Source organism: Amphiura filiformis, chromosome 5 (assembly GCF_039555335.1).
Source record: "Amphiura filiformis chromosome 5, Afil_fr2py, whole genome shotgun sequence".
NCBI lineage: Eukaryota > Metazoa > Echinodermata > Ophiuroidea > Amphilepidida > Amphiuridae > Amphiura > Amphiura filiformis.
In genome coordinates, this window is record NC_092632.1 from 5,648,405 (window position 1) to 5,664,493 (window position 16,089).

General features: G+C 44.2%; 1 protein-coding gene across 1 annotated transcript in view; it reads left to right on the forward strand.

The window, feature by feature from the left end:
• LOC140152528 (arginine-hydroxylase NDUFAF5, mitochondrial-like) overlaps window positions 1-16,089 on the forward strand; it is a 421,297-nt gene that overhangs the window by 69,008 nt on the left and 336,200 nt on the right. The window contains exon 7 of the mRNA XM_072174884.1: window positions 15,525-15,564. Within this exon, the coding sequence (XP_072030985.1) occupies window positions 15,525-15,564 (40 nt within the window). The remainder of the gene's footprint in view (window positions 1-15,524; window positions 15,565-16,089) is intronic.

The following is a 16,089-nucleotide window of genomic DNA, read 5'->3' on the forward strand; positions in this document are numbered from 1 at the left end:
TTGGAAATTTTGCTCACAGGAAAACACAAAAATATTCCATTTGGATCATCTGGTTATGTTATGCAAAATCTTCAAATTTCTAGAATTCTTCAATATGTAATGTCAACCTTCTGTATGCCCAAACTAGCCATTTAATGTATTTTAACATTCATTTAAATACATTCAGATTATAAATGATTTTATTCTATAGATACGAAGTTTTGTAATTTGATAAATTTCCTTTTTTATAGTCATCTTTACTTGCCATCCCTGTGAGTAGCGTTAAATCTCTCCATATTTACAGCTGCTTCCTGTTATGTTAGCTCCAAAAATGCTGGAAGTGGTACTTATCCTTGCAGAGGATGAGGCCTGCTCTTATGGTACTAGTTTGATTTCATTTATTAGGTTTGTATAGCTCCTACAAATATTTCAATCATTTTTTATTCATTTCTTATTTTGAAACTTTGTAGGATTGTAATTTCTGAACTCTTTATTAAGTTGAATACTGAAGAAGTTACACTAAACTCTTTTGTTTCCTTCTTACTCATTGTTCAAAAAGTCATGTGTTTAATTATACATTATTGTTTTCTTATAGAAGATTCCAATTTCATATATTCCTACACCTCAATGGCAGCCATAGCTGGGTCCCATCTGAAATGTGAAATGATGCAGGTATTGCTGAGGATTTTAAACCATATTCCATCAAATGTGTTACACATAGACATAAGAATGATGAAAGTTTACAATATAAGATTGATTTTTATGCGGCTTTAATCCACCAATTGGCAGTCACAACACCAATTTGGTGCGGAAGGGACGAGTAATGGCCAAATGAATTCTGACCATCACTTGGCATGTTTGATATGTCTATATTATAATAGGAATATGATTGATACAAATTCTAATAACTTGACAAATCCTAAATCTTTCTTACTCCTACCAGTGACATATATATTTGTATACAATTTGTAGATGACAAGTTAAATTTGAGACAATTACAATTACTTTACAACTCCATGGCTCACTTAACCCTGGGTATGTGTGTCCCGGGATGTGTGTATTATATGCCCTTTCTTGAATTGAGCAATGCATGATAGTAACAATTTTGTTGGAACAGTGTATCAATCTAAAAAATGAAAAATAAAAAACGAGGGGAAAAAAGGGCGCTGACATAAAGAAACCACATTGTTGTTTTTATTGGATTATTGATTCCTGGTAAGTGGTCAGTCAGTTTGACATCCACACGCTGACTTCTGAGACCGTATCATCATCTTCCTGTTCATATAGATTTTATATTGTTTTAATTCTTGATGGCCAGCTGATTGTATTTCCATATTCTACGGAATGAATCAATTAACTGTAACCCAATCTTACCAATGTGATATCGTGCCTATAGTCTTAATGTGTTGTTTGTCAAGCCTGTGTGTACTGGTCAAGCCTATGGCCAGTTAGCATTTGGCCAGGGTATGTTGGGGTGTGGATGCTATACCATGATGCATTGCTGTGATTAAGATTAACTGTGTTAAATCAGAATCAGAATACTGCAATAGAGTTGTTGATGTGGTTCAACTTAATATTTCATGGTATAGGTCTAACAGTAAACACAACAATTAGAAGGTAAATAGTTATTTAATGTGATAGTTCATTGTGCTATCTCCAGAAGTCAGCAATGGGATAATTCTTTGTGCTATCTCCAGTAGACAGCAAAATTTAATGGGATAGTTCTTTGTGCTATCTCCAGTAGACAGCAATATTTAATGGGATAATTCTTTGTGCTATCTCCAGACAGCAAAATTTAATGGGATATGTTCTTTTTGCTATCTCCAGTAGATGGCCAGATTTAATGGGATAGTTCTTTGTGCTATCTCCAGTAGACAGCAACATTTAATGGGATAGTTCTTTTTGCTATCTCCAGTAGACAGCAACATTTAATGGGATAGTTCTTTTTGCTATCTCCAGTAGACAGCAATATTTAATGGGATAATTCTTTGTGCTATCTCCAGTAGACAGCAAGATTTAGTGAGATCGTTTGTTGTGCAATCTCCAGTAGATGGTCAGATTTAATGGAATAGTTCTTTGTGCTATCTCCAGTAGACAGCAACATTTAATGGGATAGTTCTTTGTGCTATCTCCAGTAGACAGCAACATTTAATGAGATAGTTTGTTGTGCAATCTCCAGTAGATGGCCAGATTTAATGGAATAGTTCTTTGTGCTATCTCCAGTAGACAGCAACATTTAATGGGATATGTTCTTTTTGCTATCTCCAGTAGACAGCAATATTTAATGGGATAGTTCTTTTTGCTATCTACAGTAGACAGCAAAATTTAATGGGATAGTTCTTTGTGCTATCTCCAGTAGACAGCAATATTTAATGGGATAGTTCTTTGTGCTATCTCCAGTAGACAGCAATATTTAATGGGATAGTTCTTTGTGCTATCTCCAGTAGACAGCAATATTTAATGGGATAGTTCTTTGTGCTATCTCCAGTAGACAGCAATATTTAATGGGATAGTTCTTTGTGCTATCTCCAGTAGACAGCAATATTTAATGGGATAGTTCTTTGTGCTATCTCCAGTAGACAGCAACATTTAATGGGATAGTTCTTTATGCCATCTGCAGTAGACAGCAAGATTTATTGAGATAGTTTGTTGTGCAATCTCCAGTAGACGGCCAGATTTAATGGAATAGTTCTTTGTGCTATCTACAGTAGACAGCAAAATTTAATGGGATAGTTCTTTGTGCTATCTCCAGTAGACAGCAAAATTTAATGGGATAGTTCTTTGTGCTATCTCCAGTAGACAGCAAAATTTAATGGGATAGTTCTTTGTGCTATCTCCAGTAGACAGCAAAATTTAATGGGATATGTTCTTTTTGCTATCTCCAGTAGACAGCAACATTTAATGGGATAGTTCTTTATGCCATCTGCAGTAGACAGCAAGATTTATTGAGATAGTTTGTTGTGCAATCTCCAGTAGACGGCCAGATTTAATGGAATAGTTCTTTGTGCTATCTACAGTAGACAGCAAAATTTAATGGGATAGTTCTTTGTGCTATCTCCAGTAGACAGCAAAATTTAATGGGATAGTTCTTTGTGCTATCTACAGTAGACAGCAAAATTTAATGGGATAGTTCTTTGTGCTATCTCCAGTAGACAGCAAAATTTAATGGGATAGTTCTTTGTGCTATCTCCAGTAGACAGCAACATTTAATGGGATAGTTCTTTGTGCTATCTCCAGTAGATGGCCAGATTTAATGGGATAGTTCTTTGTGCTATCTCCAGTAGACAGCAATATTTAATGGGATAGTTCTTTGTGCTATCTCCAGTAGACAGCAATATTTAATGGGATAGTTTTTTGTGCTATCTCCAGTAGACAGCAATATTTAATGGGATAGTTCTTTGTGCTATCTCCAGTAGACAGCAATATTTAATGGGATAGTTCTTTTTGCTATCTCCAGACAGCAAAATTTAATGGAATAGTTCTTTGTGCTATCTCCAGAAGTCAGCAATATTTAATGGGATAGTTCTTTGTGCTATCTCCAGTAGACAGCAACATTTAATGGGATAGTTCTTTGTGCTATCTCCAGTAGATGGCCAGATTTAATGGAATAGTTCTTTGTGCTATCTCCAGTAGACAGCAAAATTTAATGGGATATGTTCTTTTTGCTATCTCCAGTAGACAGCAATATTTAATGGGATAGTTCTTTTTGCTATCTCCAGACAGCAAAATTTAATGGAATAGTTCTTTGTGCTATCTCCAGTAGACAGCAATATTTAATGGGATAGTTCTTTGTGCTATCTCCAGTAGACAGCAACATTTAATGGGATAGTTCTTTGTGCTATCTCCAGTAGACAGCAATATTTAATGGGATAGTTCTTTGTGCTATCTCCAGTAGACAGCAATATTTAATGGGATAGTTCTTTGTGCTATCTCCAGTAGACAGCAATATTTAATGGGATAGTTCCTTGTGCAATCTCCAGTAGACAGCAAGATTTAATGAGATAGTTTGTTGTGCAATCTCCAGTAGATGGCCAGATTTAATGGACTAGTTCATTGTGTTATCTCCAGTAGACAGCGACATTTAATGGGATAGTTCTTTGTGCTATCTACAGTAGACAGCAAAATTTAATGGGATAGTTCTTTGTGCTATCTCCAGTAGACAGCAAAATTTAATGGGATAGTTCTTTGTGCTATCTCCAGTAGACAGCAACATTTAATGGGATAGTTCTTTGTGCTATCTCCAGTAGATGGCCAGATTTAATGGGATAGTTCTTTGTGCTATCTCCAGTAGACAGCAATATTTAATGGGATATGTTCTTTTTGCTATCTCCAGTAGACAGCAATATTTAATGGGATATGTTCTTTTTGCTATCTCCAGTAGACAGCAATATTTAATGGGATAGTTCTTTGTGCTATCTCCAGTAGATGGCCAGATTTAATGGGATAGTTCTTTGTGCTATCTCCAGTAGACAGCAATATTTAATGGGATATGTTCTTTTTGCTATCTCCAGTAGACAGCAATATTTAATGGGATAGTTTTTTGTGCTATCTCCAGTAGACAGCAATATTTAATGGGATAGTTCTTTGTGCTATCTCCAGTAGACAGCAATATTTAATGGGATAGTTCTTTTTGCTATCTCCAGACAGCAAAATTTAATGGAATAGTTCTTTGTGCTATCTCCAGAAGTCAGCAATATTTAATGGGATAGTTCTTTGTGCTATCTCCAGTAGACAGCAACATTTAATGGGATAGTTCTTTGTGCTATCTCCAGTAGATGGCCAGATTTAATGGAATAGTTCTTTGTGCTATCTCCAGTAGACAGCAAAATTTAATGGGATATGTTCTTTTTGCTATCTCCAGTAGACAGCAATATTTAATGGGATAGTTCTTTTTGCTATCTCCAGACAGCAAAATTTAATGGAATAGTTCTTTGTGCTATCTCCAGTAGACAGCAATATTTAATGGGATAGTTCTTTGTGCTATCTCCAGTAGACAGCAACAGACTCAGTACACCGGTCGATCTTACCGTTTCCGATGTTGATTAAGATACTTCTTGCATCGATCCGAGATGCGGAAAAACCAATAGTCATTTTGTCCCACATAAATGAATAAATAACAAAAACCCCGATCCCCGGTGGACTCACCCAAAAGGTGACGTCACACCATATGATCGTCCCTTATCCTCCTTGGTCTCCGACTGACACAGACGTGCCTATCGCTTGGCCATTGCACTGTGTATCATTTTCTCGACCAAAGGCGAGATATCTGTTGTAGTTTCACACCTTAGGTAAAACCAAACCGGTATTGTTCGGCTGAGGATAGTTTTGACGGCATTTTCTGGCGAAAAAAGTGACAAAAAACGATCCAAAACTTAGCTACATATCGTGCCTCCGTTTGTATCACGGGACACACGAGCAATTCAAAATGGCCGCTCGTTGCGCCATTCATTTTGTTTCCCACGTAAAACAACCATTGCAGCCTGTAAGTTACAATAGATGTTTGTTCATACACATTGTATTTCATGTACGGTAGGTTATTGTTGCTATGTTAGGGTGATTACTCTATCGTTATGTCTTCATTACCGTCCGATAAGACGAGTTAATCAGATATTCATACGGTGGGGATTGGTAGGGACCCGTCTGACATTTTAGTAATAAAGTTAGCCAGTCCTTACTTTACCACTAACGTTAGCGACCAGCCTCCGTGCTCAGGTTTGCTTACTGGGCTTGAGTCGGCGTGTTGGGGGGTAGTGCCCCCTCCCTTTTCTCCTCGCCGCCTCGGCCCTGTCGGGCTTGCCCTTCCCTTCCTGGTGACGGAGCGGGACCCACACCGCTCTGTTTCACCCACAGGGAGTGCTCACGATCTTCTAGATGTCTTTCTTTTGCTTAGGACTCTCCGAGTTCCAGCTTGACGATTGGGATAGGCTCCATCATCGCCATAAGACGAAGAAGAAATCTACCAAGGGCACTGGTAAGGTCGATCGGTGGATTCTGCTGTGACAGCCCCTATGGGTCATGGCAGGTCTGCTTAAGGGGGCTCCGGCCCCCGGACGAGCAGGCGGTTCCGTCGGGGACTGCGGGCGCGTCCAAAGGCTCAGCAGCCAGCGAAAGCACTGACTATACGTCGGAGCAAAGTAGCAGGCAGCAGAGCGGTAACCACCAGCGAAAACCCTAAGCGGGTTTTGCAGCAGGAGGATACCAGTCGATCGGTAGATTCTGCTGTGACAGCCCCTATGGGTCATGGCAGGTCTGCTTAAGGGGCTCCGGTCCCCGGACAAGCAGCGGTTCCTTCGAGGACTGCTAAGCGCGTCAAAGGCTCAGCAGCCAGCGAAAGCACTGACTATCGTCGGAGCAAAGTAGCAGGCAGCAGAGCGGTAACCACCAGCGAAAACCCTAAGCGGGTTTTGTAGCAGGAGGATACCAGTCCTCTAGCCAAAAATCCTCACGGGTTTTTAGCAGGAGGACACCCGTCTGTTGCAGGCATATCTACGGGCTCAAACAGCCACAGTAGTAGCCAGCGACGGGCAGCATGCAAGGTACCCGGGCTTGCCTGGGTTGAACCCTAGCATGCATGGGTTCAACAGAGACGATACCGCTGCTAACGCTGTGGGTGTAGTCTTAGCAGAACCAACTGGGGTTGTCACGGCAGCGTTCCATGGCGGGACCGCCGAGTGATACCCTGGGCCCTAGAATAGCTGCTGGCTGTCCACAGGGACTGGCTGGCGATTATTCAGGGGTTGGGCTCGCAGTCTCTCACGGGACAGCGACCCAGGTGCATTCGGTGGCAGCTACAAAGAACAGCTACGGCTTGACTTCAGTGGTAGCCGCTATGCACCCGCCCATAGCTGCCGTGAGTGGTCCGCCACACACAGCGACCTTAGGCGAAGCTCTAGAGGGTACAGTAAGTAGCTTGAACAGCCTAGCTGATCAACAACCCACTTATGTCCTCGAGAGCCAGCGGAGCGTGGGTGATCCATTATCGTCAATGGGTCAATTACCCTCTCTTGATCGATCACTGTCAAATCAACAGGGCATAGCTCCATTGATTGACGCTGCCTATTCAGGTGGCGAGGTGATTGATCGGGGGTATGCACGCTCAGCTACCCGTGGTACTAGGCAAGCTCCCTCTAGCCAAGGGACAGCCGGTATAGCGGGTACCCATACACGGCTTGATCCCTTGCGGGGAACGCAGTGAGGCATGGGTACAGTGGTACACAACCGGGAGCCCTCACGGGCACCTACGCTGGAACCACGCATACAGCGGTACACAGCCGGGAACCCTCACGGGTACCCATGCTAGTACCGCGCCGGTACCACGCCAGCACACAGCCTGATCCCCCAAACGGGGAATGCAGTGTGGCGAGGGTCCAGCGGTCCATAGTCGGGAACCCTCAAGGGTACCGGCGCTGATACCGCACCGGTACCGCAGCACCGCTTTAGTCGCCACAGTCTCTGTGGCAACAAGGGGGGCGGTGCTGGTACTGCAGTACCATGGGGTTACCCTGGTGGCGGATCCTTTCAGGGTCAGCTGCCGGCTGGGTATGCCCCGTGATACCCGCCGCAGGGTGTTTCTTCCACGGCCTAGCACCGTGGCAAGTGTCGCCTAGCGATGGCCACGCAGTACCAACATCAGCTGTTGACCAGGCCAGCCGGCATGGGGCTAACCCAGATCTTGATCAGGGTAGGCCCGTGCTGCTAAGCGCTAGGACGACGGCTGCGAGAGCATCGCGGACCCAGTGGTGCCATGGCGGATACCTCAGGGTCTTGCGGGAGTACTCCCTCTTCTGCTGGCAGGTAGTCGGCGAGCCACACAGTGGTTATGCCTTCTTACCGCTTTCAGATGCCCGTCCTCAGTTACCGTCATCATCGGAGCATGATCACGGATACTGTGGGCGAGGGAAAGAGTCGGAAGCTGAGTCCGGTAGTGACATCACTACAATCTCCTTCCCCGCTGCCCCGAAAGGGAGCAACAGCACTGATCTTCCTCCGGACACCCCTAAGGGGAGTCCATGGAGGAGGACCAGGGATCCTTTCAGTAGGATGCTCAGCTGCTGCTTCCTCACAGGGGGCGCCTGCACTCTCATTCCCGGCAAACCTCACGGGTAGATATCGTGGGGCTGTCGAGCTCAGTAGAGCTATGGCGCCGCGTGCTTGCACGCTTCCTCTGCGTGTAGCGCGGAGGACCACGGGACCTACCTGAGGGGATCCGAGAGGGACCTAGATGTCGTCAAGCGTATCACGCTCAGACAACATCTGAGCTCTTCCGCGAGGTGAGCCTATTAGCGGTGCTAACAGCTAGCCTCAACGAGAGCTCCATGGGCCTAGCCCATAGGGTGTCCACTCAGCGCCGGGGTGGGGCCTGCCACTCCAATCGCTCAGCGATGGAAAGGCAGGGTCCTTTTTCTCTTTGGATGCTTCTGCGCTTCACGGTGGAGGACCGTGCAAAGAAGCTACTGTGAACGGAGCACTCTGAAGAAGTCGGAAACTGCCCTTACCATGGGTAGGAGCTCCGACTTCAGCAGGCCGTGCACCACCAACAGTACCCGAGCCCACTACCTCTGTAGCACCCATTTCTGGGAGGCGCAAGGGTAGCACAGGAACAGCTGGCAAGCCCCGAAGAAGAGCAAGCGCTCTTCCAAGGGAAGCTAGGCAGAGTATTCCTGGGGGGCTCAGCGGTTTCTCCACAGGGGATCTCCCAGTGGGCGACCGCTTATGGCTTTCACCCAGAGGTGGGAAACCATCTCTTTGAGTGCCTGGGTATGGTCAGTGGTGAGTGGGGGTTACAGACTGGCAACCCAGTCTCCCCACATTCGTCTGCACATTTCAGAGGTCCACAGTAGTGCCGTCAGCCGGCCCCCAGCGTCGGGCACTACTGACAGGGATCACACAGCTTCTCACGGGCGGGCGATTGTCCCGGTCTACCCCCGTTCTCGGGTGATCTTGGAGCCATTGGCTCCAAGGAAGACCGGCGACGGGAGCCCCATCTGGAACCGCAGGCTGTTGAACACGTTCTTCAGGCCCAAGAGGTTCAGAATGGGGACTCTCGCCTCGGTGCTAGCCTGCCCCATCAGGGGCATGGGAACAACATCGCTAGATCTCTCGGGCGCCTTTCTGCATATGCCAATCGCCTCTCAAAATCGGAGGCATCTGCGCTTCTAGGTACAGGATCAAAATTACCAGTTTTGATACCGGCCATCCGGCCTGTCCATCTCTCCCAGGGTGTTTAACACTCTTGGTCAGAGCGGTGGCAGCGTACCTGAAGCACAGGGGTGTCAACATCAGTTGCTACCTGGACGTTTGGCTCATATACGGACGCACTCCACTGAAGACTACGGGTCTCATGGGGTTGATAGTCCGTGGGGCGGGACCCTGGATTTTTGATCAGCTCAAAAAGTCCAGCGTGGTCCCGACGCAGACACCACTATTTGTAGATGCCCAGATCACCCTCACGGAGGGGTTCGCGGTGCTCTCACCCGGCGGGTGCGAACATGGTGCGGTGTGCCTGACTCTTGGCCGAGTCTCGGGCAAAACCCGCTGTGGCATGGATGAAGGTGGTAGGCATAATGGCCAGTATGGTAGAAAGCGTACTGTACTGCCGTATCTACGTTAGGCTTACCCAACTACACCTTCTAGCCTGCTTGCAGGCCCAGTCGTCACCAATATCCCTCGCGGTTCCGTTGTCGGAGATCGCGAGAGAGAACTCTGGTGGTGGACCCATCAGCCCAATTTGACCCAGGGTGTCAGGTTTCCTGCACCCCGGTATGTCACGTAGTGAGCGACCATAGCGTCAAAAGCGGGGCTGGGGGTCCACATCCACGAGACTCCGTCTCGGGCCTATGGGGGCCATAGAGACAGAGTTTCACATCAACCTCCCTCGCTCACGAGGAGGTGATCGTGGCATCACATACCGTTGTCCTGACGGATAACACAACCATGGTAGCCTACCCCAACAGACAAGGGGACTCCGGGCCACCACGATTGAGCCTGCATGCACGACACCTGATAGGGTGGTGCAAGTTCAGGCAGATTACGATGAGAGCGATACACATCGCGGGCGTCACCAGCATCCTCGCGCACAATCTGTCACGAGGAAGGGTGTCGGGACCAGCAGAATGGTCCCTTGCTCCGCGAGGTCGCTCAGACGATCTTCAAGGGATGTACCACCCTCGAAAGATCTGTTCGCATCTCATCGCAATCATCCACTGCGGTGTACTGCTCAAGGGTCGCGGACCCCCAAGCATTAACCGTGGACGCTCTGTCCATAGACTGGGGCGGGATGACAGCTAATGCAGTCCCTCCGATCTCACTACTCATGAGGGTGGTGACCAAGATCGGGTGGGAAGACTGCATTGTCATTCTGCTAGCGGCAAGGCCGCTGGCACTCCCAGTACCAGATCTACTCCGGATGCCCGGAGCGGAGGTACCAGTCTATCACTAGAGCACCTGCAGTTAGCTGCATGGCCCTTACCAGGAACGCAGCGCAGCGAGGGATACTTTTCATCAGAAGCTGTTTTTCTCATCGCCGGGCTAGACGGAAGTCTACCCTCCGTGCGTATAGCCAGAGTCTGGCTCCATACTACGCTTGGTGCAATGAGACAAATAGCTCTCCCGCTAGAAACCTCTGTGCTGCTAGTTCCGGAGTTTCTGACAGAAAAGTTCCAAGCAAGACTTCAGCGGGCCACTGGGGCCAGCTATAAGTCAGCTGTCCTCTCCATTCACCGAGGTTTCGAGGCGGGTCGACTATCATAACCGATGGTTACCTTATTAGTCTCGCCTCGACGGTATGTTCAGCAGTGTCTACCAAAAGGAAAGTGATCCTCCTAAGGGATCCCAACACAGTCTTAGATTACTTTAAGGGTCACCCTTTTGACCTTCCGTCCAAAAGCGGCGCTTAAATACGTAACTCTCAAGATGGCTTTCCGGTTTGGCGTTGGCTTCGGGACGGCGGTGCTGAGTTGCACACGGTCTCGAGGTTAGCTTCCGTGTTCACAAACACTGGAGCGACACTGTTTCGGCGCTCTGTTCTCGTGACTAAGAACGGGCGCGGTGCATACCGACATTCGTCCCTCTCCAATCCCCAGGGTTGGGCAAGGTTCGGCTGAAGCCAAAGATAGGCTGGGGTGTCCGAAAAGGCGCTGCAGCACTATTTCTTCCGCACACAAGCCTTGCGAGGGACTCACCACCGCATTCATCACCCTTACAGAGCCTTCGGTCCAGCCGCTGTCGCAATGGCTGGTCCAGGTGTTAGTGGGGTCCGGGGATCGCGAAGGTTTGCGTCCCACGACCCACTCGACACTGAAACTATCTCATCATCTTGGGTATACCGTTCGGTTGTCCCTTGAGGAGATCTAGCAGGCGGTGTCCCGGAAGCCACCTTCGCCCTTCTCTCACGATACTTCCGTTTACGTTAGTAATCAGAGGCGGGCGGGAGGTTTACCGGGACATTGTTCGGCGATCATAATACGGTGGTGTACGGGTACCAGGTTTTCAGACTATACAGAATACTCAGCATGGTAAGAACCAGTGTCGCTATTCTTAACCACCAAACTTATTAAGTAAGGAGGTTTATGTCTGTGATCGCGTGGTCTTTTTTGTTTTCCCGACCGTTGGGGGAAAATATTTCTGACCTCGCGAAAACCATCGTTCCCCGCTCCCGATCCCTGATCAGATGCTGACCAATCTTGTACCTCCATCCGTCGGTTACTTGCTAGATCGATCTTTCAGATGTTGATGCAAGAAGTATCTTAATCAACATCGGAAGCGGTAAGATCGACCGGTGTACTGAGTCTAGTCCCAAACAAAAATGTTTGGTAGACTCATAACCGGTGCGATCTTACCTTTCCGATGTTGATTATCCCGGACCCGCCACCCCTACAAGTTTGGTCCGAGTAGGGGATCCCAAGTCGGATAAGGGGCGATCATATGGTGTGGCGTCACCTTTTGGGTGAGTCCACCGGGGATCGGGGTTTTTTGTTATTTATTCATTTATGTGGGACAAAATGACTATTGGTTTTTCCGCATCTCGGGATCGATGCAAGAAGTATCTTAATCAACATCGGAAAGGTAAGATCGCACGGTTATGAGTCTACCAAACATTTTTGTTTGGGACTATTTAATGGGATAGTTCTTTGTGCTATCTCCAGTAGACAGCAATATTTAATGGGATAGTTCTTTGTGCTATCTCCAGTAGACAGCAATATTTAATGGGATAGTTCTTTGTGCTATCTCCAGTAGACAGCAATATTTAATGGGATAGTTCCTTGTGCAATTTCCAGTAGACAGCAAGATTTAATGAGATAGTTTGTTGTGCAATCTCCAGTAGATGGCCAGATTTAATGGACTAGTTCATTGTGTTATCTCCAGTAGACAGCGACATTTAATGGGATAGTTCTTTGTGCTATCTCCAGTAGATGGCCCTATTTAATGGGATAGTTCTTTGTGCTATCTCCAGTAGACAGCAAGATTTAATGGGATAGTTCTTTTTGCTATCTCCAGTAGATGGCCAGATTTAATGGGATAGTTCTTTGTGGTATCTCCAGTAGTCAGCAATATTTAATGAGATAGTTCATTGGGCTATCTCCAGTAGATGGCCAGATTTAATGGGATAGTTCTTTGTGCTATCTCCAGTAGATGGCCAGATTTAAGGGGATAGTTCTTTGTGCTATCTCCAGTAGACAGCAACATTTAATGTGATAGTTCTTTGGGCTATCTCCAGTAGACAGCAAGATTTAATGGGATAGTTCTTTGTGCTATCTCCAGTAGATGGCCAGATTTAATGGGATAGTTCATTGTGCTATCTCCAGTAGACAGCAACATTTAATGGGATAGTTCATTGTGCTATCTCCAGTAGACAGCATCATTTAATGGGATAGTCCTTTGTGCTACCTCCAGTAGATGGCCAGATTTAATGGAATAGTTCTTTGTGCTATCTCCAGAAGTCAGCAACATTTAATGGGATATGTTCTTTGTGGTATCTCCAGTAGATGGCCAGATTTAATGGGATAGTTCTTATGCTATCACCAGTAGTCAACAACATTTAAGGTGATATTTCTTTGCGCTATCCTCAGTAGATGTCACAACCTTTTGTGTTAAATAAGTGTAATTAATAAGCATCCTGTGAAATGACTTGCAATAAGCATCCAAGATGCTAATTAGGATTAATATATTATAGTAGCACATGATCAGTCCATTGCATCATGGGATTAATGGCATATCATCAAGTGGCGCTCAGGTTTCAATGATTTGTCAAGCAGTTCTGGTTTACATTTCAGGAGTGTTGGGATAATTCAAGTCCCAAATCGATTGTAAAACTATTCATCAGTATTCTATTTCGAAGAATTAGATGCATTTCTCTTAATTTGATTTTCATAGAATTGTGAGTCTTGTATCCACAAAGGGATTTTTGATGTTGTGTATATGGGCCAAAAGATGACAAATGATACAGGTTTGACGTCAAAAGTGATACTGAGCTCAGTAAGCCGTTAACCTATGGTCAAGCTTGTGCAATTTTTTAATGCAATATTTAAGAGGTTGCATTGATGCAATCAGGTCAAAATAAGGACAGTATTACTAAAGAGTTTCAAGTTTATTAGGCATTCAAGTCTTCATTTTCCAATATTTTTATACAGATTGTGGTATGTTCCATGCATCCAGCAAATTTCAATCAAAAAATAACAATTTTTATGACCATAACTCAGTTTTCTGTGGACTGAGTGAAAGTGATATGGAACTTCAATAGGGCAAAATGACTATATTGAGCCAAGTATTCATTGTTGAAATCCTGTTTTAAAACTGATATGGTTGAAATGTATACGTCCCCTTGAGTATATATCCTGCAGCAGGTCCATTCATTCTTGCTCTCACTTTCCTCGCAAGAATATATTAAAAACATTTTCAGAGTTTTGATTGTCACAATTTGAAGAAAAAAAGTAGCCAAGCAAAATTAGAGCTTTTAGATCTTAGCACTTATAAGCCTAATCCCCTTCAGATGTTGTTCTTACAATGTCTCTGATTGGCTCAATACATGATATAGCCTCTTCTTACAATGTCTCTGATTGGCTCAATACATGATATAGCCTCTTCTTAGATGCTGATAATTTGGCTGATAGTACGTATGGGGTTCATGTTTATTGATAAGGATGCTAAACCCATCAATAACACTCAATACAAATTATGTATCAATGATGTTTACAAAGAAAAATGATTGATTATTCACATTTACAGAGTGGTTATTTTGGGCTCGTGCTTGTACTAACTTTCATCTGTAGGATGTTCTTACACTTTTTTTGCAGATACCGCACGTCGGCCATCACTACACTGTGATCAGTACCAAATTGGCAGTGTAAGCATTACTTACATTATAATATAGGGTCCACAACTTATAAGTTCCCCCCTAAATACTTTTTTAAGTAAGTCAAAAAATATTTTACGAAATGTAAAAATGTAAAAAGATATGAATAGCCCTGTTTGTTTTACACATGTGGACCAATTTATAGTGTCACACGTCATTGCGTTCAGTCACAATGGTTCATTATGTAAAAAAAGAGACCGTAAACAGTGTTAAAAGTTGCATCTGAGTCCATAGGAGTCAGCTCTCAAACAATACAGTAGGCCAGGTCTATTTTTTTCATAACAGCAAATAAAAACACTGCTAGGGGTTGAACTTAATGCCAATTTGGTACCGACCACAGTGTAGTGATGGCCTACGTGCGAAACAAGGTGTACAGGAATCCCACAGAGAAAAGTCAGTATGGACATCAGTCCAAAATAACCACTCTGTAAATGTGAAAAATTAATCACTTTCCTTTGTAAAGAATAAATACCCCTTATGCATTAAAGTGTAGCGTGCCTTATCAATTGAGTCATCTTGTCTGTTAACATGGATTAGATATTCTCTCTGGACCACTCAATGAGTAAATCTTTTGAGTTGTGATGATGAGGTATCCTTTTCGCTATTTTCAATCATTTCCAAACTTTCCTTGCTTTTGGAACTTCAGCATGTCTGATGGTGGCAAGTTGTTGAAATCATTGATTTGGTTGAAATCATTGATTTTGCTAACAATATTCTGTAGGCCTAAATAGTATTTCAAATGTCAGAGTAGTGTGTGTCTATTTGTTTATGACCATGTCAAAGGGTGCCATTAAGGGCGGCAACATTATTTTAAAGGTGAGCAAGGGAAAAGAAAGGGGCAATGGCCCCCTGGACCCCAGGTAATAATTAAAAGACAAATTAAATGCTTTGAAACAACACCAAGATTGTTACAAAACCATGAAACATTCTTCTGTTGTGATGAAAACTTGTTTTAAAGTTAAAAATATTGATTTTTTTCAATGCTAATGCTGACTTCTGTAATCTTTTGATATGGCCAGACACATTTGGTACTGGTCAAAGTATAGAAAGTATAGGGTATAGCTTGCTGCAAATGCCTGCGTCTCTGTCTAATCGATAGCAGTAATATTTTCTTACAGATATTTTGATAAAAGTGAAAATGAATCAATATATGGTGATACTAAATCTGTGCCTGTGCATGATTGTCTTTTTGCAGCTTGCATTGGGTGAATGACCTTCCAGGGACCATGAGACAGGTAAGTGTCTTGTCTTAGATCTAGGAATGCTCAATTACATCTGGCTTATCCTGTAATCACATACTGCCATAAAAACATTCAGAGAATAAAAGTATCAGAAAATCACATTTGAGTAAAATAGCAATATATACAAAAGCTATGTTCTTTAATTTCAAATTTTCTATTGTCCTATGGACGCAATAAGTAGATCAAACACAACTATTGCCGGAGCTGGATCTTTACCATCCGAATCTTTTATTTCCTTTCATTTACACAGTTGATCAAGTGTCAACTGTGTTCTTCATACTTAATTTAATATCAAATACATTTTTGTATCACCTCAGACAGCTATATCATCTGAGGTTCTTACATGTATATTACTTCAGATGTATCAGACAGCTACAACATCTGATACCTGTCCCATTCTCCAAACAGCATAATTTGGCTAGGATTTAAACAATTACTCATTTAATATCACCTCAGACGTCTGTATTATCTGAGAGTATACACAGTTGACAGGAAATCAACTGTCTATATTATCTAATA